This window comes from Fukomys damarensis, unplaced genomic scaffold (genome assembly GCF_012274545.1).
Source record: "Fukomys damarensis isolate Sample0158 unplaced genomic scaffold, DMR_v1.0_HiC HiC_scaffold_15, whole genome shotgun sequence".
Taxonomy (NCBI): domain Eukaryota; kingdom Metazoa; phylum Chordata; class Mammalia; order Rodentia; family Bathyergidae; genus Fukomys; species Fukomys damarensis.
The window spans coordinates 25874503-25897338 of NW_022900927.1; the positions used below are offsets into that span (position 1 = coordinate 25874503).

Genomic DNA, 22836 nt, shown 5'->3' on the forward strand with positions numbered 1-22836 from the left:
TATTTTATTTTCCAAATGTAGCATCAATGGGGACTAATGTTTTATTCATCTATTGAACTAGAATTTTTCCCTGTCTTAAGCAGCAGCTCATATTAAATATTATATTATTATGATATATTAGTTTAAAATTAATATAAATTACTTTAATAATTGGTTGATATATTAGTTTAATAATAAATATCACTAGTTAATATTATTGTTTTGTTGCCAAAAACTATACTAGACACTTCACACATGTTAACTGACTTAACTAGTAGTCACAATTTTGGGAAGATACTACTATATTGTTTTTGCTAGGTAGGGTTATTAGACAAAGTCAATAGTTTCCTTCACAGACCTGAGGATCAGTGGAACAGATTAGAAGATGCAGAAAAAACTTCAGCTACCTCATCTTTGACAAAGGAGCCAACCATACTCACTGGAAGAAAGATAGTCTCTTCAATAAATGATGTTGGAAAAACTGGATTTCATCCTGCCCAAGATTAAAACTATATCCCTATCTTTCACCATGCACTAAACTGAAATCAGAGTGGATTAAACATTTAATATTAACACAGAAACACTAAACTTGTTGGAAGATAAGGTAGGTAGATCTCTTGAGACACTGGCATAGGAAAAGACTTTATGAACAAATCCTCAGTAGCATGGGAACTAGCAGAAAGAATCAACAAAACTGGGATCTCATCCTTTTGAAAAGCTTCTGCACTGCAAGAGAAATCACCAGCAGAGCTAAGAGACAACCTACAATGTGGAAAAAGCTTTTTACCAGTTGTTCCTCAGACAAAGGTCTACTATCCAGAATATATAAAGAACTTAAAAAATTAGACCACCCAAATATAAAGTCCCAATTCAAAAATGGACATCTGAAATGAACAAACAAGTGAAAGCAACAAATAAACATATGAAAAAATGTTCCACATCACTGGTCATTCGAGAGATGCAGATGAAAACAACACTGAGATTCCACCGCACCCCACAAAGAATGGCTGCTATCAAGAAATCAACCAGTAACAAATGCTGGCAGGGTAGTGTAGAGAAAAGAACCCTTCTCCATTGTTGGGGGTAGCAAAGATGGGTGCAACAACTGTGGAAATCAATATGGAGATACCTCAAACAACTAGGATTAGAGGTCCCATTTGACCCATCTATTCTTCTGCTGGCATCTTTCCAAAAGACTTAAAAGAATCACACTAGAACAATATATGCTCACCCACGTTTATAGTGGCACAGTTTGTAATAAAAAAGTAACTGATGGTCAATTTTCGTTATCATTTTATAGTGTTTCTGAAATATTCTTAGGCATCTTACTGAATTGCTGCTTTAAAATTTTTAGTTGTTAAGGTTAATGTAAATAGAGTGTTAGTGTATTTAATTTTTCAAGTTATTACTTTATAAATACACACAGATGCATACACTTTTATACACATTATTCTATGAAAATGGAAGGAAACATTGAAAGGATGCTACTGCTGACATTCTAACAGTGGTTGGAAGTGAATCTCTAATGTGTTTTCAGGAGTTGCTCTGCATTTTGGAAAATTTGTTTAAAGACAACATAAAGGTAGGCCATATAAAGGCAAGCACAATATTTATAATATAAAATCACCAGGGATGTGAACTAATTTAACTAAATAATCTGTCCATATTAAAGGGACCTTTAAATAAAATCTTCGAGATTGAATAGCAACTTCAGCAAGTGTAATTGAAAGCTGTCTACTAGTAATTATTTTAGATATGGAATTGGATATCTGTCATTTGTTAACATGCGCTGAATATTTAGATGGTTACTGATTCTTTGATTTTTCTAGGAGTCAACCTGAAGATGTGATGCTTTCCTGTGAAGGCTTAAAAAGGGGTCTTGGAAACTACAGGACACCAAGACTCTGTGGCAATAGAGCCGTGCTACTTTGTGAGTACTCGGTGTGTAAGGATATTTTTTTCTGTGTAGTTATTCCAAGTCATGTTGTTTATGGATCTGACAAAAATCACTGTGAATCCATCTTAGTCTCCAATTTAATTTTGTCTTATACTAAAAGAGTGATGATTGAACGAGGTTGTAATATGCCATGTGGCTGGTCTCAGATGTATGGTTGACTGACTAGTTCTTCTTCCCTGTTAAAAACACAGAGAGTAGATCCTGTAGTATCTGGTGTGAAGTCCTAGATGGGCTGCTAACTCAAATCTGTTTTGTTTTTATTCTAAAATGAAGACAGTGAAAGGTAGTTTCATCGTGCTATTGTTAGTCACTTAGAAGAGACTTTGCAGATTGAGGTGCAGAAAAGCATTAGCTATTATTGTTATTGTTATATTTACTCCTTAAATGATATATTCTCTAGACTCATTCTCTATTTTTAGTTGTACACAAGAGAATGTTCAAAATTTTGAAGTGAATTACTTTGGTGTAGATACATTTTAATGTAACTACTCTGTTACAGAGTTCACTATGTCCCTTAATTTAAAAATTAACATTTCTTTGCTTATTCTCATTATCACAGTTATGTGGACAATGAAAATTTTGCAAATTTGGTAATAATTAATTTCATGGAATTCACTTGTCTATTTTAGTTTTCTTATATTGTGAGTCTTTAGGTTTATTTTGATGTTACTGTGTTAAGAATGCAAATATCTTGGTACTAGGAGAATGATGCAGAACCTTATATAAAGGTCCTAGATTTTTAAAAATGCTATGAGTGAAGAAAAGCTAGTCTGACTACTTTGTTTTCAAGACATTTTTGTAATATTTTCTTAGGAGAATGGGTAGAAATTGCTACGTCTGTGAATGTCATATTCTCTTTCTGATGATAGTAGTGATAGTAGAAGTGGGTCTTTGGCCTTGATGAAAGCACATATTTGATCAGCCTTGTAGACTTTTATCAGAGTAGCTATCTTTTTCTTTTTTTTGAGACAGAGCCTCACTGTGTAACCCTATGTAGTCCAGGTTGACCTTGAACTCAAGGCAGTCCTCCAGCTTCAGCCTCCCAAGTGCTAGGACTCAAGTGTATGCCACCACACCCTGTACAGCGACTGTATTGTGTGCTATATTTTAATCAACACCTGTTATACACCTCCCAGTGCCAATAGATAAATTACTTCTGGTCATGGCTTTCCAGTACAGTGGAGAAGAACTCGTGGTTCCTGAATAGCATAGGTTCTAGTGGTGGAGCTAAACAGCACCATAAGATCTGTTTACCCTTTTTAGCTATCTGCACAGGAAGGCCAGTAGCAGTGTGACATAATTACCGACAGTTTTTACTGTGCATTGCTCTGTGGAACAGATTGCTTACACCTGACTTTTGACTCTGTAGGTTTTCTATTTTTAATTTTTTTATTTTATGAAAAAAATACTCATAACAAGAGAATAACAGCAGTTAACAGTAATTTATACACTGTATCATCATCGTCAAAGTCATTGTACAAGATAAACAAAAAAGAGTCTCTTACAAAGAAACAGATAACAGAACTGAACTTTCTTTTCAATGAACTAAGAGAAACTAATAGTGTAAAGAAATTAGCATTATATTAAGTTAGCATATATTTTAAAATATTTTTGAAAAAATGGGATAGGGAATTTGGGAAATTATTTTAAATTCTCCCCACTTCCTTTTCATCGATCTTTTAATTTACTCTTTATTTACATATATATATAGAGAGAGATGTATTTGCATAGGTATGTATGTGTGTATGTGTAAGTATATGTATGTATGTATATGTGTGTATATATTTATGTATATATACACACACATAGAGTTTTCTCATAGAAGAGAAAGACTGTGCAATATTAAAATTATTTACCTGACTTATTTCACTTTATATTATGTTCTCAAGTTGCATCTATTTACCTACCTCATTTATCTTTATTTATGACAGAGTACTCCATTGTGTATAAATACCACATTTTCCTTAGCTGGTCATGTGCTGATAGACATATATGCTGTTTTCAAGATCTAGCTATTATAAATTGTGCTGCTATATCCATGGGCATACGTATCCCTATAATATGATAATTTTAACTTTTTGAGAAGATACCTAGGAAGGGGTAGAGCTGGGTAAAATAGAATTTCTATTTTTAATTTTTTGAGGAATCTCCACATTTATTTCCATAATGGTTTCCACCAACACCACATTTCCACCAACAGTGTAGAAGAGTTTCCTTTTCCTCACATCTTTGACAGCATTTGTTATTATTAGATTTTTTTATGATAGTCATTCTTTCTCAAGTGTAATGGCATCTTTTTTGCTTGTTTGTTTTTTTTTTTTTTTGAGATAAGGTCTAGTTATGTAATTCAGGATGGCTTTGCACACACTTTGTAGCCAGGCTGGCCTTAACTCACGGCAATCTTCCTACCTCAAGCTCCCAATGTTGCAAGTATAGGCATATGCCACCACACCTAGAAAGATGGAATTTTAATGCAGTTTTAATGTGCATTTCTGTAATGGCCAGTGATGCTGAAATTTTTCATGTTTTTATTGGCCTTTTTTTTGGGAGAAGTGTTTATTCATTGCAATTGCCCATTTTTTGATTGAGTCTTTCATTTTGGCAGTGCAATGTTTTTGAATTCTTTATATATTCTACATTTTAACCTTCAGCCTGAGGAATAAATGGCAAAAGTTTATTTCATTTCCCCATTCTGTAGGTTGTCTCTTCACTCTATTGGTTGTTTTCTTTGCTGTGTAAAAGCCTTTTAATTTGATAGGATCCCATTATGGATTCTCAGTACTATTTCTTGTGCCATTGGGGTTCTGTTCAAAAGCTCCTTTCCTACACCTATGTCTTCAAGACTTGTAGCTATTTCATCTTCCAGAAGATTAAGTGTTTTTGTTTTAACATTTGCATCTTTGATTTATTTTTATTTTTAATTTAGTATATGGTGAGATGAGTGGGTCTAGACTCAACCTTCTATATGTAGATATTCAATTTTCTGAGCACAGTTTAATAAAGATGCTATCTTTCCTCCTGTGTATGTTTTTGTTCTCTTTGTCAAAGATCAAATAGCTTTTTCTGCCTGGTTTTGTTTCTGCTTTTTCTATTCTGTTCCATTGATTGACATGCTAATTTTTGTGCCAGTGCCATGTTGTATCAATCATGGTACCTTTATAATATAACTTCAAGTCAGGGATTGTGATGCCGCTGACTTCCCTTTAGTAACCCAAGAGAAATGTCATGATACTTTGATTGAGATTCCATTAATATTTTGATCATTCTTTTTTGCTTGGATCCTTGTCTGCTTTAGGAATTAGGATAATGTGAGCTTCCAAGAAGGACTTTAATTAAAGATTTTGAGGAGTACTGGTGTTAGATCTTCCCAGAAGTACTTATATGATTTGGCTGTGAATACATCAGGTCCTCGACTTTCCTTAGTTGGCAGTTTTTTTTTTAAAACTATTGCTTCAATTTTATTGCCTGCTACTCTATTGTTCAATATTTTTAAATCATTTTGGTTCAGTTTTGATAATTATTATGTATTTAAGAATCTCCATTTCTTCTGTGTTATTTATTTATTTATTTATTTGCATATATGTGAAGTTCCTAATCTTATTTTGGATGTTGTCTGTTTTGATTTCCTTTTCTTCATATCTAATTTCATTGATTTATATTCTTTCTTTCTTTCTTCCTCTCTTTCTCCCTTTTTTCTTGTTCTTTTTTTGTAATATTGGCTAACAGTTTATCTCTTTTGTTTATTCTTTTGAGAAACAAGCTCTTCAATTCATTGTTTCTTTGTACAGTATTTTGTTTTATTTTAGTCTCCATTTCATAGATTTCTGTTCTGGTCTTCATAATTTCCTCCTGTACAAGTTCTATATTTAGATTGTTCTTATTTTTCTAGGCCTTTGAGATGCATTAGAGGATTTATTTGGGCTTGTTCTATTTTTCTATTTTGGGCATTCATAACTATAAACTTCTTTCATACCAATGATTTCATTGCATCCCATACATTCTCGCATATTATACTGGCTTTCTCATTTAATTCTAAGAACTGTGTTATTTCTTTCTTTATTTTTTCTATGACTCATTGATTATACAAGAGTGTGTTATTTAATCTCCATAGTTTGTTTGTTTCATTTTGTTCTGTTTTGTTTGCTATTGATTTCTAATTTCATTGCACTATGACCGGATAATATGCATGGTAAAATTTCAATTCTTTTGCATTTACTTAGTACATGATCTATTTTAGAGAAAGTTCCATGTGCTGCCGAAAAGAATGTATATTCTCTTGTTGGGTGGGACAGTGTAGATATCTATTAAGTCCATTTCAAAAGTTTCAGTCAGCTCTGATACTTTTTTATTGATTTCTTTTGTTAAATTCACCTATCTATTTGCCATAGTGGTGTATTGAAGTTCATGTTTACCTGTTTTTTTATGTGTATGTCTGTTAATGTTTGTTTTAGAAAGTTGGGTATACTATGGTTTGGGCGAACTTATTTATAATTGTTATCTCTTCTTGTTGAACATTTCTGTTAACCAATATATAATGTCCTTATTTGCCTCTTTTGATGGGCTTTGGCTTGACCTCTACTTTGTCTGAAAATACAGTACTACCCCTGCTTGCTTATGGTTTCCCTTGTATGGAATACTGTTTTTCATCCTTTGACTGTTAATCTATGAATATATTTTTGTGTTAAATGTATTTCTTGCATATCCAAAACATATCATTGGATTTTCTTCAATCCATTTACATTGATAGTTATACTTGATAGGTATTGACTTATTCATGTCATTATATTATTTTCCTGTTCCTGTTTTGATTTCTTTTCCTTTCACTTAGCTGCTAGCCCTACCTGATGCATTCATTGTCTTGCTTCTTTTGACATCTTTAGCTTCACTGTCTCCTAGCATATTGTTCTCTAGGTATTCTGTAGTAGGATGGAGAGCAAAGAAATGAAAACAAAGCACATTCTTCACAGTAAGGGAATATGAACGGTTACTACTTCCTTAATTTGAATACTTAAAACACTACAATTACAAGCTAATTGGTTATATGGTTAAGAAACAGGCAACAGTAATGACATTGTGTGCATTTATTTAACTGAGATTTGTGTTTTTCTTCAAAATATATCTGACATCTTTGTGGGAGCTTTCAGTCAAATCTTCAATTTCCATTTTATAACCTTACTTTTTCCATTTTTCACAAAATGGAATCTCATTTGCCTGGATTTAGCTAAAACTCACAGCAATGGACAGAGGCTTTTCCCAAATCATTGACCTAAGGGGAACTGTGTAGGCCTCAGAAAACATTTGGAACACTAAACCTAGAAGAAATTTGACACTTTGTTACCTCTGCTTTAATTTAACAGAGCAGGTTAACAATATTGATATAGTGATGGAAGTGGGGAGAAATTATTGCTGACTCTTGATACTTAGTGCTGAGTCACTGGGAGAATGTTGGTGCATTTAATAGAAGGTCGCAGTGTACATAGGGTGATGGCAGGGGAGCTAAGTGGAATCAAAAGTTCTGAGCTAGAAAGATTTTTTTTTAAGTAAAAGATTATTTTGGGGAAAGGGGGAGTGAGAGAAAAAGAGAGAGAGAGGACAGAGGGCACAGGCAGACAGGTACTCTGGATGAGTAGGGAGTATTAGAAAGGGAAATACTCTATAAAGAGATTTTAAAAGCACTCTCTCTGGACAAGTTTCCGCAGTTAGCTAAATGTAAAGAATCTTCCATTGACTGTATAACAGCCAAGGAAGGAAAGGTCTTAAAAGGTCCACGCACTCAAATCATCCTTCCAGTATTCCATTCAACTAGTGAGATGCTGCTGTTGAGAAGGAGAAGGAATTTCGTAAGATTGTTGAATCCTTGTATATTTCGTGCTCAGAACCACTCTCCTTTCATTAGATTTTCCTATGATGTTTTGAAACTTCAAAGGAATCATTTTATAGTGCAAGTTTGACTGAAGAGTTTTTTTTCCTCTTGTCCTTATCAAGGTTAGAAAATATTCCTTTTTATGTAAAGACTCTGAGGGATAATTACCTCAGGGAATGAACTTGGAATGCTTTCTTTTGTAATATATATGCTAAGTTTGAACTACATTATAATTCTGGAATTCAGAAAATAGAATCACATTCAGCACGGCTCAATAAATGTTAAGACTGTGATACTCCAGGTAAAAATTCTTTTATTCACTTGAAAAAATGGAAATAAAATTTTTTCATCATGTTTACGAGGGATTTGATTTTTGTATTTTTTCTGCTGTTTGCCATGAAAGCTATATACTTGAGCTTTCTGTTCTTTAGAATTTCTTGCACTTTCTATTCCGATAAAAAAAAAAAACTTGAGTTTTGCACATTGGTCCAGTTTTTACTTCTTAGTCATAATGTGAAAAACATCAAAATCTCACAAGGCGAATGTGTAAATGCTTCTTGAAAATTTGGAATAATATTATAAACAATTATGTTGCCAAGAACTTACTGTCATGTTAAGAATACAGAATTAATAAACTGTTCTGAGAGCACACATGTTATTCATCAAGATTTTCTCCTCCAACTATCTATTTCTTTTTTCCTCATTACTGAAGAAGTTTGGAAACTGGAATTAATTATTATTATTTTTTTTCTTTTGCTCGATCATATCCTTGGAGTTACTCCTGAGAATGTGTAACCTTGGCAAAGTTCAGTCACCTTCAGCCAGTTTTCCCCTAGAGCTTGGTGAGCAGGTCTGTTTTGCATTTGGCTTTTCTTTTCTCATAGGTACATGTAGCAAACACAACTGTGTTTATCTCACATCCTACAGACTTTAGTTGCTCAACTTAATAACACAAGATCTTTGTTATAGAGATCAATATATCTTTAAGATATATTTCTTGTTTAGAAAAAAGGGGTGAAAGGGGTGAACACTTGCCTAGTATATACAAGGCCCTGGATAGATCCCCAAAATTGTAAAGAAAAAAAAAGAGAGAGACATAAATGGAACAAAAGGGAAAAATAAGTCTAACTGTTAAAGGTTTTACTGTTATTACAAAGGTCACAAAAGGTTAAAGTGTTATTATGTTTGCTATGCTTTCTACTGCAGCAAACACTAATCCATCATTTTTTTTCTTTTGGTAAATTTGAATTTTTGGTAGATTTGTTAAAAATATGTGTTTAAAATCTTGCCATAAGTTTTTAGAAGTGACACTTGAAGAAAAGTACACATTATATTTAAAAAGCAAATATATAATTTAGTTTGAGCTCTTTCATCTTTTCTAAACTGCTTTATAACCTTAAGAGACTATGGTTTCAATTAGTGCATAGTATTTTTTGAGGATTTTATATTGTAATAACAACAACTAAAATAATACAAAATAAGTACAAAATATTTCACCCTTCTGACCATAGTAATCACTAAGATCTTATTATAACATAAGTTTTCATGATTACATACTTTTTACATATCAAATAGGTATATTTTTTATCTCCTTATTTAACTTTAGAACTTTATAATAATACTAAATAAAATATTAATTTTTTATATGGAAGCTTAATAAAGTTAATATTCTTTATAACTTGATTAGTAGTATGTTTATTTATTAAATTTAATTTTATTAAATTTATTGAAATTAATACTTTTTAGCTGGGGATTTAGCTCAGTGGTTCTGCCGCCTGCCTCGCAAACACAAGGACCTGAGTTTGATCCCTCGTACCAAAAAAAAAAAAAAAAAAAAAAGGTTAATACTTTTTAATGAAACAGCAAAAAACAGCAACAGAGTTTGTTTGAAAAAGAAAACTGAAGAGTGGAGGGAGAAACTGGCTCTGCAGAGCGAGCTTGGGCTGAGAAAAAGAGGAAACAGCAAGGAGAAAGCAAGCCCTGGAGGATGCAAGGAGGACTCTTGGGAAAAAAGCCAGGATAGTCTCTGTACATAAAATTGAGCCTTATTTTCATATTAGTAGAAAGAAGTAGTTGATAAAGCAACTTTTTTGAAAGTTTATTTACTTTTTTTAAAAAGGAACTCTCCAGAGTACAAAGTGAAATTACTTTTAATTGATTGAGCACTTGTATTGTGTCAGTAATTCTATACCAAATAGATGTATTGAACATTGGATAGTGTTAAAAATTATAACAGGCCATTATTTTGGACAAAGCTTCTGCACTGGGCCCCAGCTGACCATATTAAAAGTAAAAAGTGGAGTTGCCCATGCTTCTAAGGGGTAGTGTCCCGAGGGCCTTGAGTTGGAGTCTGGGACTCAGATTTCCAGGTCAGTAAGAGGGAAACCAAACTGAATACCTGATCTTTCGAGAAATCAAGATTACAGAGCTAGCAGCCAGATTTCCCCAACAAGCCAGTTTAAATTAGCATGATCATTAAGTTTCGATTTGCCTTGATCTACACAAAAAGATAACTTAAAGTAACTTGATATTAACCAGTCAGTTTTTGTCCTGTTCTGTCTTCATGTCTCTACTTCACAAGACAAATAACTTTAAAATGACTGGTCCACTTTGTAGTCTTTTGTTTCTACTTTTTCCAGCCTATTTATGTCTGTAACACTTATCTCTTCTGTTCAGCCAATAGTACTTTACAGTATTTTATGCAGTGAATTGCTGTTTGATTTTGGGATTGAAAATAAAACTGGTTGATCTGCCACCTGCCTTGCAAGCGCAAGGTCCTGAGTTTGTTCCCCAGTACCCCAAAAAAACCACAAAAAACAAAAAACAGTTTAGCGCGTTAAACTAATTTTTGTTGTTGGTTTTTTGTTTGTTTGTTTGTTTGTTTTTAAGACAGGGTCTTGCTGTATAGTTCAAACTGGCCTTGAGCTCACTATACAGTCCAGGCTGGCATAAAACTTTTGGGAATCCTCCTGCCTCAGCCTCAGTGCTGGGATTACAGGCATGCACTACCATGCCTGCTAAACTAAATTTTTGTCACCTGTCCTTTGACACTAGTTACTCAGCACTCTATTGTGTTGGGACAAAATGCACTTGAGGAGTTCTCAGTAAAGAAGTCATCTCTCTTTGAGTGTCAGATGGATACTAATAACTGTAAAATCTATAGTACAGTTCATGGTGTTTAAACCTCAGTGTATGTCTAATATTGTAGTATGCAAAAATTTCCTTATGCTTTTATTTCATTTTAGCTTTTAAACTTAAAGTTTAAAATTATTTTTAAACTTAAAATTTTAAAAACAGAGCATACCATATATCTTATTTTGTAAAGGCAATTGCTTTATTTAGTTAAATAAATTAGAAGAAATTTCTGAAGATTATTTATGCTTTTACCTCATTATTGCAACCATTATATATATACATTTAGAAATGTAGCCTATTCAAATCCTTGGGTATCATATTTTTTCTTTTTTTAAATTAAAAATGTATCAGTGCATGTATGCAGTACATAATGATTACATTCATCATGGGGAGTTGGTACATGTACATAACATATCTTAGTTCTTTTTATTCCCCTTCCTTCCCTTACCTCTCACCCCTCCTTGTTCCCTTTGCATTTGAACATTTTCTTCCTTATTTCCAGTATTTTATACTTGGCTATTGCTTAATACTTGATTCTTAATAATTACATCTTTCCCATAGAAAATAAAATGACCCTAGAAACTGATTATAGGGACAGTGCTCTGTTGTTTTAAGGACAGGGACATTGACTTTGGATCCTGACAAACTGAAGTTAGAATCCAAGACCCAGTAGTACTTCCTAGCTGCCTGACCTCATGTAAGTTAGAGAACTTCTGAGCCTTAGTGTCCTCATATTTAAAACACTTACATAAAGTCCATCATACATGCTTTAGAGAATGAGGTGGTAGATGTAATTTTTTTGACAAAACCCTCTAACTAGAATATGAAAAACATCCAGTTAGCAATAGCTATTCCTTTCTCCAAAGGTTATTGTAGTTCCTTCAAATACAAAGACAGTATATCTAAGCCACCACTGCTTCATCCTTACACTCTTGGACTTGGAACCTGTGTGACAGAAGGCTTGTCTGTACAGAACAGCTGAAGTAAAGAGTGTATTATATGATCAGCCAACAAAATGAAGCTTATTGGCCCTCAAAGGATTCAACACATGACCTTGACCTCTTTCTTATTGTTCATAACTTAATGAGATCCTTAGCCTCAGACTGTGAAGATTTACTGACACATTAACGTGTATAGTTTAGTACCTCTGCAGTGTGTTTTAGATATGATATTAAATCACATGATGGAAAATACACTTAAAATGTGGCTACATAGACTTCAGAGAATCAGAAGATTAAATTTAGCAGTTCTAACTGCCAGACTAGGTCACCTTCTTTGACCCAGGATATAATGTAAGCCAAGCTTACTTTACACTGTGAAAAACACGAGCTAATTGTGCATATCAAAGCAAGTTCTTCAAGAAGAGAGTGAACTACAGTACCTTTCCCCTATTTGAGGGAATAGAGAAGGAAGGGCAAAGCAGAGAATCTCTGGAGACTTGTGTGCAAGTTTGCTTCTGGCTAAAAGTTAATGATCAGTTACTTCTGTTCTCAGCTCTGAGCCCTGAGAAAGTAGCAAACTCAAGTTTTCTCTCTATTCAGGTAACTTTAAAATTATACAAACTGTACGCATGTTAACTATACTCTATAAATGTATTTTTTTCATGCCTGTAATGTCATCTGATATCATGTTCTAAACTTATTCAAATAACAGATTTCACACTTGAAGTATATCAAGTTAGTGTTAATGAGTGTATCTGTATTTGTGTTAAGGAAAGACATTTTTTAAATGTTTTAACAAAACTAACTTTTGTGGTTTTTTAGTACTACTGACCTACTGGCTGAAAGATGTGCTAGTCATAATTATTTAGAATAATATAGTACATTACTGAGTCTGCCAAATCTTGCCTAATAAGGAAAAATTAAAAATCTTTATCACTGAAATTCTACAAAGAGTAAGAGTGAATTTTAATCACTAAATATTACTTTTACTTGACATGTAACTACTAAGTGGCCTTATTTTTTATTCCAAATTGTTATTTATGAATATCAATGTGTCCTTTGCTGAAAAAATAGTAAAAATAAATAGATTTTTTTCTTACTATGTGAATTACATAATTTGGTCCAAAATAACTGGTATGGTGTTATGGCAAGCTATGAATATGTTGTAGAGTTATATTTCAGGAAGTAAAGACCTTGTTAAGTCAATTACAGTCTTCAAAACTACTTTATGAAAATAAAGATATTCCATACATTTACAGAATAATGTTCTGCATCATGGTTCAACATAGAAAGCATATTGCTAAAGTCACTGGATTACAAATTCAGTGGATTTATATAGAGAGTTTTGATTCTTTTTAAACTGCATGATCACTATTTTCTTTATTCAATATACATTCAAATCTAAGAAAACTTGTTTATATTTAGACTCAAAAAATAAGGACAAGTCAGCATCAAAAGCTAAATATTTTTGTGGTAATACATATACAGTTTTCCATTTATGTTTTTCTGAACTAAAATGAAATGTTCAACAATATTGATGACTTTGCAATTAGAATTTGGAGCTGGTAGGAAACTAGAAGAATATCAATTTTATATCTAGGAACTGGACCCACAGAGAGGAGATAACAACAGTTACTGGGAGCATTGGGACTAGAATCAAAGTTTGTATTCACTAGGTGACAGTTTGAGTTAATAGTTTTTTAGCTATTGCTCATGCTGTTTTTGAAGGGGAAAACATTTTATTCCTTAATACATTTCAATTTTGAAATACGACTAGATAAGCATGCCAGTAAAAATTTAGTTATGTAGTGATATTTTCCAGATTTACCCTTGGCATTTCTAATTTTGTTTTAGTTCAATTTATATAATTCCATCCTTCTGCCTGGATTTGCTTGGGTACATTAAGTTCTGTTTACAAAATTTAAGGCTTTAGAGGAGAGTATAGCCAGTTCTTACTTTAACAAACACTGAAGATGTCCTGAAAAATATAATTTTTTATAGGTTAAATTTATGTAAGGTGCCTACAGTTTTACCAACTAAAACATTTAAATTGGGAGTGAAATGAAAATATGTAAATAAAATTTCATCAAAAGTTCTAAACAATTTATACAGAATCTAGGCTAGAACAATTATTTGACATGATTTATCTTCATAAAATTCTAAGCAATCCATATAGAATCTAAAGATAGATTTCACACAATTGTAAAAATGTTTATTCTTACAATAAACTGGCTTTTAAAAGTTGGATATATATATTTCTTATTATGTTTTAGTACACTTCTAGCAGTTAGTATTAATATTCAGAAATTGTATTGCACACATAAATAATTAGATCCTCTTCTAATTCATGATGGCCTTTAGATATTCACTTCTCAATTTCTTGTCGAGAATACACATATCAAGTTACTGTAAACATTTTTTCTTTCTCTTTAGCTCATTATTAAATATCTTTTATGAATTACTGAAATGCTAGCTCTTTGCCTATTATCCATTGGTACTAATGCACACACACATGCACATGAGCTCAAGAGTTAATATTCTCTAAATGAGAGACAAACAAGCTGTCAAGGCTTTCAATGCTATATGATGGGTTGGAAAACCTCAATTAACATCTGAGTAGCTCAGTTAACTTGCTTTGCAAATCATGGGTAATCACATAACCTGTAAGAGCCCCTGTTAAGTGAGCTCTGAACAGGGGCTACTGCTGTAATGAATATTTGTTTAGTGTGAGTCATATGAATTTATATAAGGATTGACATGGTAGATTGTAAATCCTTCCTGAGCACTTTCTAGATCTGTCATAATAAACTACTACAACTTAGGTTGTTTAGAACAACAGAAATTTAGTCTTACTCAGTTTTGGAGCCTGAAAGTCTTAAATCAAGATGTCAGCAAGGCTGTTCATTTTTGAAAGCTTCTGGGGATGGATTCTTCTTTCAGCTTTTGGTAGACCCAGACTTTCCTTGGTTTTGACAGTGTAACTCTAGTCTGTGTCTCCATTTCCTTGTGACATTCGCCCCACGTTTCTGTGTTCTATTGCTGTCTTCTTATAAAGATGTCTGTAATGCTTGCATAGATGCCACCTACTCCAGCATCCCCTTATCTTAACCAGTTACAGCTGCACTGCTATTTGCCATTGTCTGGATCTGGAATGCCCTTCGAAGACCCATATGTTAGAAGATTGACCTCTAGCTTGGCACTTTTAGGATGCAGCAGAAACTTGAAGAAATGGCCTGGCTGGAGGTGATTATGTCTGTAGGCAGCCCCTGAAGGGAATGCTGGGACTCAATCCCTTCTTCCTCTCTTTAGCTTCCTAGGTATGAGGTGAGCAGTTCCCCGACAGACACCACCACCATGATGTGCTGGCGCAGCTCAAAGTAATGAGGCAATTCCATCATGGATTGAAACCTCTGAAACTGGAAGCCAAAGGAAACTGTTCTCTTTACAGGTTTATTGTATCAGGCATGTGTTGTAGTAATGGAAAGCTGACTTTCCAAGTATGGTCACATTCTGAGATGTTGGACGTTGCTTCCGCATATCTTTTTTGAGGGCTACAATCCAACCCATCATAGTCCCCTGCCCAATTCAAGTTCTTCTCACATTCAAGATACACTAATCTGATCACATCATCTGTATATGTTTCAGTCTTTCCAGTATCAATTATAAGTAAAAATTCTAGCTCAGTTGTGACTGAGATTACCTATCCTATGACAAAATTCTCCATCTGTGGACCTGACAGTCCTTGGAAATAAGTCATTTACTTCCAAGATGCAGTGAGTAGCTAGAGAAATAATTTATTCCAAAAGGGAAACAACCTAGCAAGGAAAATCCCAGTACATTATAAGGCCTAAGAATAGTTCTCTGTGGTTTGGTGCTTTGTCTTCCAGGCCTACTGGAGTGGTCTTGATCTTTTATACCTGGGCAGCATCTGTTTCCCCTTCAGCCCTGGGTCATGGCCCTGCTCCTTAGAACCAACAAGGTGACCTCATGCTCTGAAACTGAGAAAATTCCTTACTGAAGGAGTTTGCATCTGTGATTCTCCCTTGGGTCATTCTTCCTTTGTTTCACTCAGTGTTTCTTTCAGTGCAAGCTGGCCGTACTGTATTTCTGCTGGTATAAAAATTTTTAAAATGTCAGTCTCTTGTGCAGTGGGATTGAAGCCATTAGATAGGAGAGTCCTTCATGGATCTTTTCTATACTGCGTCTCTGTTCTCATTTCATGGCTTCATACTGTGTTCTTATATATGTATGCTTCCATATAGTATTTTATAGTTTTACAAGTTCCCAGGTTATATATTTGAATCATACTAAATTCTTCTAAAAAGCTATGTCTTAATTAATATGTTTGAAATGATAAGGCTCAAATATATGCCTTCAGCTCATTTATTCTACTTTTTGCATAGACTAACTTAATTTGGTATAATTGTAAAAAGTTTCAGGACATGTAACAACTGTAACCTCAGTAAATGAATTCTCTTGGCCCATGTCTCCTTTTACCTTTGAACTCCAAACAATTTTTTAAGCATTAATGATCACATACAACTTCTCTGGTAGTTCAGAGACATTCTCTCCACTCAGGGATTTGGATTCCAGTCCCAACACTGGCACTTAGTGGGGAGATTCAGCTAATCACTATTAACATCTAGTGATGTTTTCTTCCACCCTTTGTCTTACGCATTTTTGTCTTATTTATTTTATTAACATATTAATTGTACATATTAAGGTGGGTTAGTGTGAGACATATATGCAGTATATACTGATCAAGTTGATCCACTATTTACCCCTCCCTCACATCCTTTCCAATACTTATTAATGGCTATTTCACTTTTAGGTCAGCCTTTTTTAGCTTTTACATTTGAGAGAGAATATGCAGTACTGGACTTTTTGTGTTGGCTTCTATCACTTATTGTTCTCTCCTTTCATCCATTTTGCTGCAGATTAACAGGATTTTTTTCATTTTTTGCCTGATAATATTCCACTGTGCTTATATAGCACATTTTATTCATTCATTCATTCATTCATCTGTTTGTGTGCATGTAGGCTGATAATTATCTTAGCTGTTGTGAATAGTGTCACAATCAACATGAGTATTCAACTATCTCTTTGGTATGCTGATTTCATTTCCTTTGGATATGTACCCAGAAATGAGTTAACTGAATCATGTGGTAGATCTATTTTTAGTTTTTTGAGGAATGCTCACACTCCTCATAAGGGCTATGCCAATTTACATCCCCATCAGCCATGTATAATGTTCCTCGTGCAACCAGATGTGGTAGCACAGGCCTGTAATCCTAGAACTCTGAGAAACTAAGGCAATAGAATTGCAAATTCTAGTCTAGCTTGATTAATTTAGTGACTTAGCAAGTTCCTGTCTAAAAGTAAAAATAAAATAAAATAAAAATGAAGAACTTGGGATATAGGATATGACTGTGCAAGGGCCCTGGATTCAGTTTCCATTACCACAGGGGGGAAAGAAAAATTCTTTCTCCAGCATTTGTTTTTTTTTTTTTTTCTTATTTAATTTTTTCTTTCTTTTCTTTTACACTAGACATTCCTGGATGTATTGCCCCGATGGTTAATGATTCATTCACTTTAATTCATGTGTGTTCCAGCCTATCGATGAGTAAACTCTCCCCATTTTCCTACTGATATATATTTAAAGCATCTACTTTCAAAAGAATTTTATAGGCCTTGGTGCACTAATCATACATTTTTTATTTCTTCTTGTGTGCACAAAAGAACTTAATCATAGTAAGTTGTACGGCTTTGATAAAAAGTTTTTATAAGTTTAGGAGCTTATGCTCCACAGCTACACATCCTGTACTTACTGTATTTGGAAGCTATAAATAGCTAGGCTTTGAGCACTGACTAGTTTCTTTCGTGGAGGGAGGTAAGTGTGTGCTTTATGTTCTTTATTCAGGAGGAGTTGTGGGGTTACAGGCAGAAAGCAGATCCAGACCAGCACCATTTTTCATGTTCCATTTCACACAAAACCCTTGGGAATCCTTCCTAGCACCCAGAGCATGGAGGACTGCTTCATGGACTGGTTTCACATCCAGATTCCAGGAGCTTATTGTTTCACTACTTTGTGTTTTCATTATGTTTCTAAGCAATGGAGATGTTTATTATCATTATCATTTTGATTAGCTATTTAATTTGGTTTTCTCTTTTCAGATTTTAATTTTCATCACCATGAGTTTACAGCAGAGGAGTTACATCCTACAGACACATTTTGATCTATTGGCTGACTTGACTAGCAAATAATCAAGCCTGAAGTGCGAATGTGTGGTGCAGCAGAGGTGGTTACCTCATGACAGCTGGAGAGTGAAAGGCAGAAGGAGGGTCTAGGGTCCCAGTGTCCCCTTCAAGGGCACACCCCTCCTGGCCTCAGTTCCTTCCACTCGGCCTTACAGATTCCACCACCTCCTAGGAGTGCCATTTGGCACTGCCAAACCTACAACACATGAGTCTTGGGTCAGGAGCAGGGGTTAGATCTAAACTGTAACAGTCAGAAGTCTCTGAACTATGCTGACTTACTCTGAGTCTATCAAGGTTGTCTTTGTTGCTAGTAGTTCTGTTTCAGTTAAAGGAAAATACCAGGCAGTGTTAACAACTCACTAAAGTTAGAGACGTTGGGAACAAATGGAGAGAACGGCAGAAGTGAGGTAGAGGATCTATATATCAATTTTAATAAAAGACCATATAATAGACAAGCAATGATTCTAATCCTTTAGGAGAAGGAGTGGAATTCCGTAGATAAGGTAGAAATCCTGAATAGACATTGGGGTATATTGGGGAGGCCCTAACTCAGTTGGCATTCAGACATCCCATGTCTGATCAGATGTGAAAGGACTGAAGATACACCTAGGTCATATGGATTAGAGTCCCAGAGCGTTCTAAAATATTTACTTCTAATTGTCTCAGATAATCGTGGGGCTGATCCTCACCTCTCAGAATATTAGCCATAACTGAGCCAGTCTGGGAAGGGTGATGGCAGAATGAGGCTAGAGGCTCTCATTATCCAGGAAGATAGCTTGGATTTCGCCTGCCTGCCTGCCTGCCTTCCTTCCTTCCTTCCTTCCTTCCTTCCTTCCTTCCTTCCTTCCATCTCTCTTTCTCTCTCTCTCTCTGTCTCTCTTTCTTTCTTTTTTTGTACCAGGATTGAACTCGGGACCTTGCACTTGCAAGGCAGGCAGTAGAACCACAGCTAAATCCCTGGCCCTGGATTTCTTATAGGATGGTTACAACAAGGATCTCAAAAGATCCTTGAAATTTGGCAAGAGAAGACAGGAACCAATACTCATGAGATTTTCAAGTGTCTACTTGTTTCATATTTGTTGTCTCAGTCATTGGCCACAGTGTTAGGCACGGAACGCTTATTTCCTCCAAAGATTTATATGTTGAAATTTGTAATACAGAATGTGAAAATATTTGGAGATGAAGCCTTTCGGAAGTAATTAAGGATGAAAGCAAACCCTGGACTGATGAAATCAGTGCCCTTATAAAGAGAGAAACCAAAAGGCTTTGTTGTTCTTACTCTTTCCTTAGACCAAGGCAAACCAAAGAAGTTTATAGGAAGTGTGCCCTCACCAGAACCCAACAGTACTAACATCAAGATCTGGACTTCCAGCCTCCAAAACTGTTAGAAAACAAATTCCATTGTTTAAGACTGGGTAGTCAGTAGTGTTTCATTATGGTAGCCTGAGCAAACCAATACAGGCAGCAAGTCACATGGTCAAGCCCTGGAGTAAGTGTAGAGGAAAACTACTTAAAGGCATAGATGAAGGAAAGGAGATCATTTCTAGCTTTTTTTTTTTTTTTTTTTTTTTTTTTTTACATTCACCCGTTACTTACCCATGGTGAAAAGAATGTCATGGTCTGAACAGAATGTATAATGAAATATATGTAGGAATTACAAGGGAACAAGTTGTGCTTATTTTGATATAAAATAATTTTTTGGGGGGGTACTGGGGATTGAACTTGAGTCCTTGTGCTTGCAAGGCAGGCCACTGAACTGCTGAGCTAAGTCCCTGGCCTAATATAAAATAATTTTAAAAGATAACCCTTCAAAACTGTTGGGTTGGATATGCTGTTAGTGTTTTTATCTGAAATGTTTTACACTAAGGGTCCATAGGCTTATTATATGTTTTGCTTATTTGCCAGTAAATATATACATAAGGCCAAATGACGATGCATAGTATTTATTAAATTCCCCTTCACATAATCTGTTCAAAATTTAAAATATCTATTATTCTACTGCCAGTTGACCTTCAGGTAAATTGTCAAGAAATTCATGAAGGTAACAGCATGAATATGTGTACCTAAGTGTCTCTTGGGTAAAATATGACTCATGGCTTTCTTGCTTCTGAAATGATTAACTTCAAAGCTGAGGTTGACAGCTAAGTCCTTGTACAGATTGATGTTCTCAATGACTAGCATTTGACAGGGTTTGCTTCTGATTTATTACACTTCTGGGCAAAAGCAATTTACCTCATTTTTTAGTATTTTCACTATACTGTTTCACTAATTGGATAAAAATTCAATTTATTTTGTATTAAGGACAGATATTTTGAATTATATTTTAAATTAAAAAAATTTAAAGCATAATTTAGGGTATTTTTAGATATAGTACTGCTCTTTTCATTTTTGATATCAAGTAGCTACTGTTCTTTTCTAAATTTTACCTAATAGTGAATTATTACTCACATATAATCTATTTAGTAATTATCAAAAAAAATTTTTTTACCATTTGCCCAATCGAACAGGACAAATTATTTGAAAAACAATTATTGCCAAATATTAGATACAGCCCCCACTAACTGATCTTATAATTTTTGGAAAACAGAAGACTAAGAAATCACTTCTTTCTTACTTCTGGGGAGTACTTTAAATTATTATGTTTTAATTTATTTCTTTAAAAATTAAAGAAAATGCCACATTAAAGAAGGAAGCAAAAATATGAAAAACAGTAGGACTGAAGTTAATATATAAATCCTTCCTAGAGTATTTTCATTTTCTACGTAGGTAATGAAACATTATTACAAACTGTGTTTTTTTATGTCATTCAAAGGTACTTGATGAATGCAAAAGATACTAATAAACATTTTCCTAAGTTAGAAAACCTTAATGAGTACGCAGAGACCTACAGATCAATTAAAGAATTTACTAGAAATTCTCTTAAATTAATTTTTCTCTCTTATTTCATCATCTTGTCCTCCAGAGAAATAGCTATTAAACAGCATTTTCAACCCCTTGTTTATATATGTATTAATGCTATTTAGTGTTTTCCTCATAATAGAAAGTTTAATAAAGAACTGTGAATTTTTTGATGCATTGAGTTTGTAAAAGAATCTGGGAGGAGATTGAGGGACTGTCTATTTCTGAACTACATTTTTCTGAAAACATTTTCTGATAAAATATCTGATACATTTTTGTGATAAAAAATATAACTGGAATTTGTGCATGAGGTGATAGTTCCAACAGATCATTGTTGAATAAGCCATAGGCCTGTTGGAAGATTACTGTAAAAGAATCTTACCTAGTTTGTTGCTATATTCTCTTATGTGCAACCACCTTCTTTACCCTCTCTAGGATCATTTTCTAAGACACAAACTTTCCAAATTAGTCCATTGTTTAAAAACCTAAATGTAATTTCCAAAGGTTTAAGATGAATGAGCTATGTGTCTTTCATCTTGCACTTCTTTCCAACAACTAATTTAATGTATTATACTGTCTCTTACTTTTAGGACATACCATTTAGTATTTTGTTATTATCTATTATTAACCTTATTTCACCCAGTACTAACACATCCTATGAATTAATCCTACTTATCTTTCAAGATTCAGCTCAACCAGTTCCGTGTAACTGTGTTAGTTTGTTTTTCTGTTTATGTAATGGTATACTTCAAACTGGGTAATTTAAAGAACAGAGATTTATTTTTTACAATAGAGGAGGCTGGGAAGTCCAACATCAAGGTGCTGGCGTGTGATGAAGGTCTTCCTGCTGTGTCATAACATGTAAGGAAGCTTCACATTGTGAACACCGGGGCTCAGGTCTCTTCCGTTTATTAAATACTAATCCCATCACCAACGGCCCACCCTCATGACCTCATGTAAGTCTCATTAGCCCTTTAAAGTTCCAAGTTTAAATACTATCAACATGAAGTTCAGGATTATGTTTCTGACAAATGGACCTATGGAAGATGCATTAAAACTATAGCAATAATCTTGACTCCTTTTGAGACAGTTCTTTGACTATCATCATCTAAGGTAGGTTTTCTTCATGACCACTAGAAACCTGAATTTATCTATCTCATGAAATTTATCTATGATGTAATTATCTACTTCATGGTCACCTCCTAGACTGTGTTCTTTTATAGATGAAAAACTATTTTATCTTGTAGTCATTGTATTTTCAGTGTCTTGTATAGTTTTTGGGGGTTGGGGATTTAGCTCAGTGGTTCCACTGCCTGCCTCGCAAGTGCAAGGACCCGAGTTCGATCCCTGGTACCCCTCAAAAAAATTATATAGTTTTTGGCATAAAATGAAATACCCAGTAAATGCTTGGCAAATGACTCAATGTGTGAATTCTGGAAACAAGAAGGCAGTAAACAGAATGTTCTACCTTGATTTCAGCATAAGGGCAGAGTTAGAATGGAGAAGAAGGCTTGGTAAAGTTTACCTCAAAGAATGAAACTCAAAATAGAAAGTCATTGATTCTGTCATCACAGAGAGAGGCAGGATCTGTTGTTCAGGACAAGCAAGGTAGTACTCTATCAGCGGTGAAACTTAATTCATGTTTATCTGTTTTACTTCCCCATATGTTTCTCCACAATAATGATGAGTAATAATCTGGAAAAGAAAGGAGTTTTCTACCTAACTCGACAGACTTCGGTGAATGATAGGTTAGGAATGGCTAGTACACTTTGCAGTCAAGACTGCCAAGGATTGAACTTTTACAA

General features: G+C 34.2%; 1 protein-coding gene across 5 annotated transcripts in view; it reads left to right on the forward strand.

Moving 5' to 3' along the window:
- The first annotated feature begins 1540 nt into the window (after positions 1 to 1540).
- Slc16a7 (solute carrier family 16 member 7) overlaps positions 1541 to 22836 on the forward strand; it is a 104601-nt gene continuing 83305 nt past the window's right edge. Inside the window, exons 1-2 of one of the 5 annotated variants that reach the window (XM_033763755.1) lie at positions 1541 to 1561; positions 1809 to 1909. In XM_033763755.1, coding sequence (XP_033619646.1) covers positions 1828 to 1909 — 82 coding nt within the window. In that variant the 5' untranslated portion in view covers positions 1541 to 1561; positions 1809 to 1827. Of the gene's footprint in view, positions 1562 to 1808; positions 1921 to 12355; positions 12476 to 22836 lie in introns of those variants that run through there. The other 4 variants (XM_033763754.1, XM_033763752.1, XM_033763753.1 and 1 more) reach the window with 4 other exon arrangements.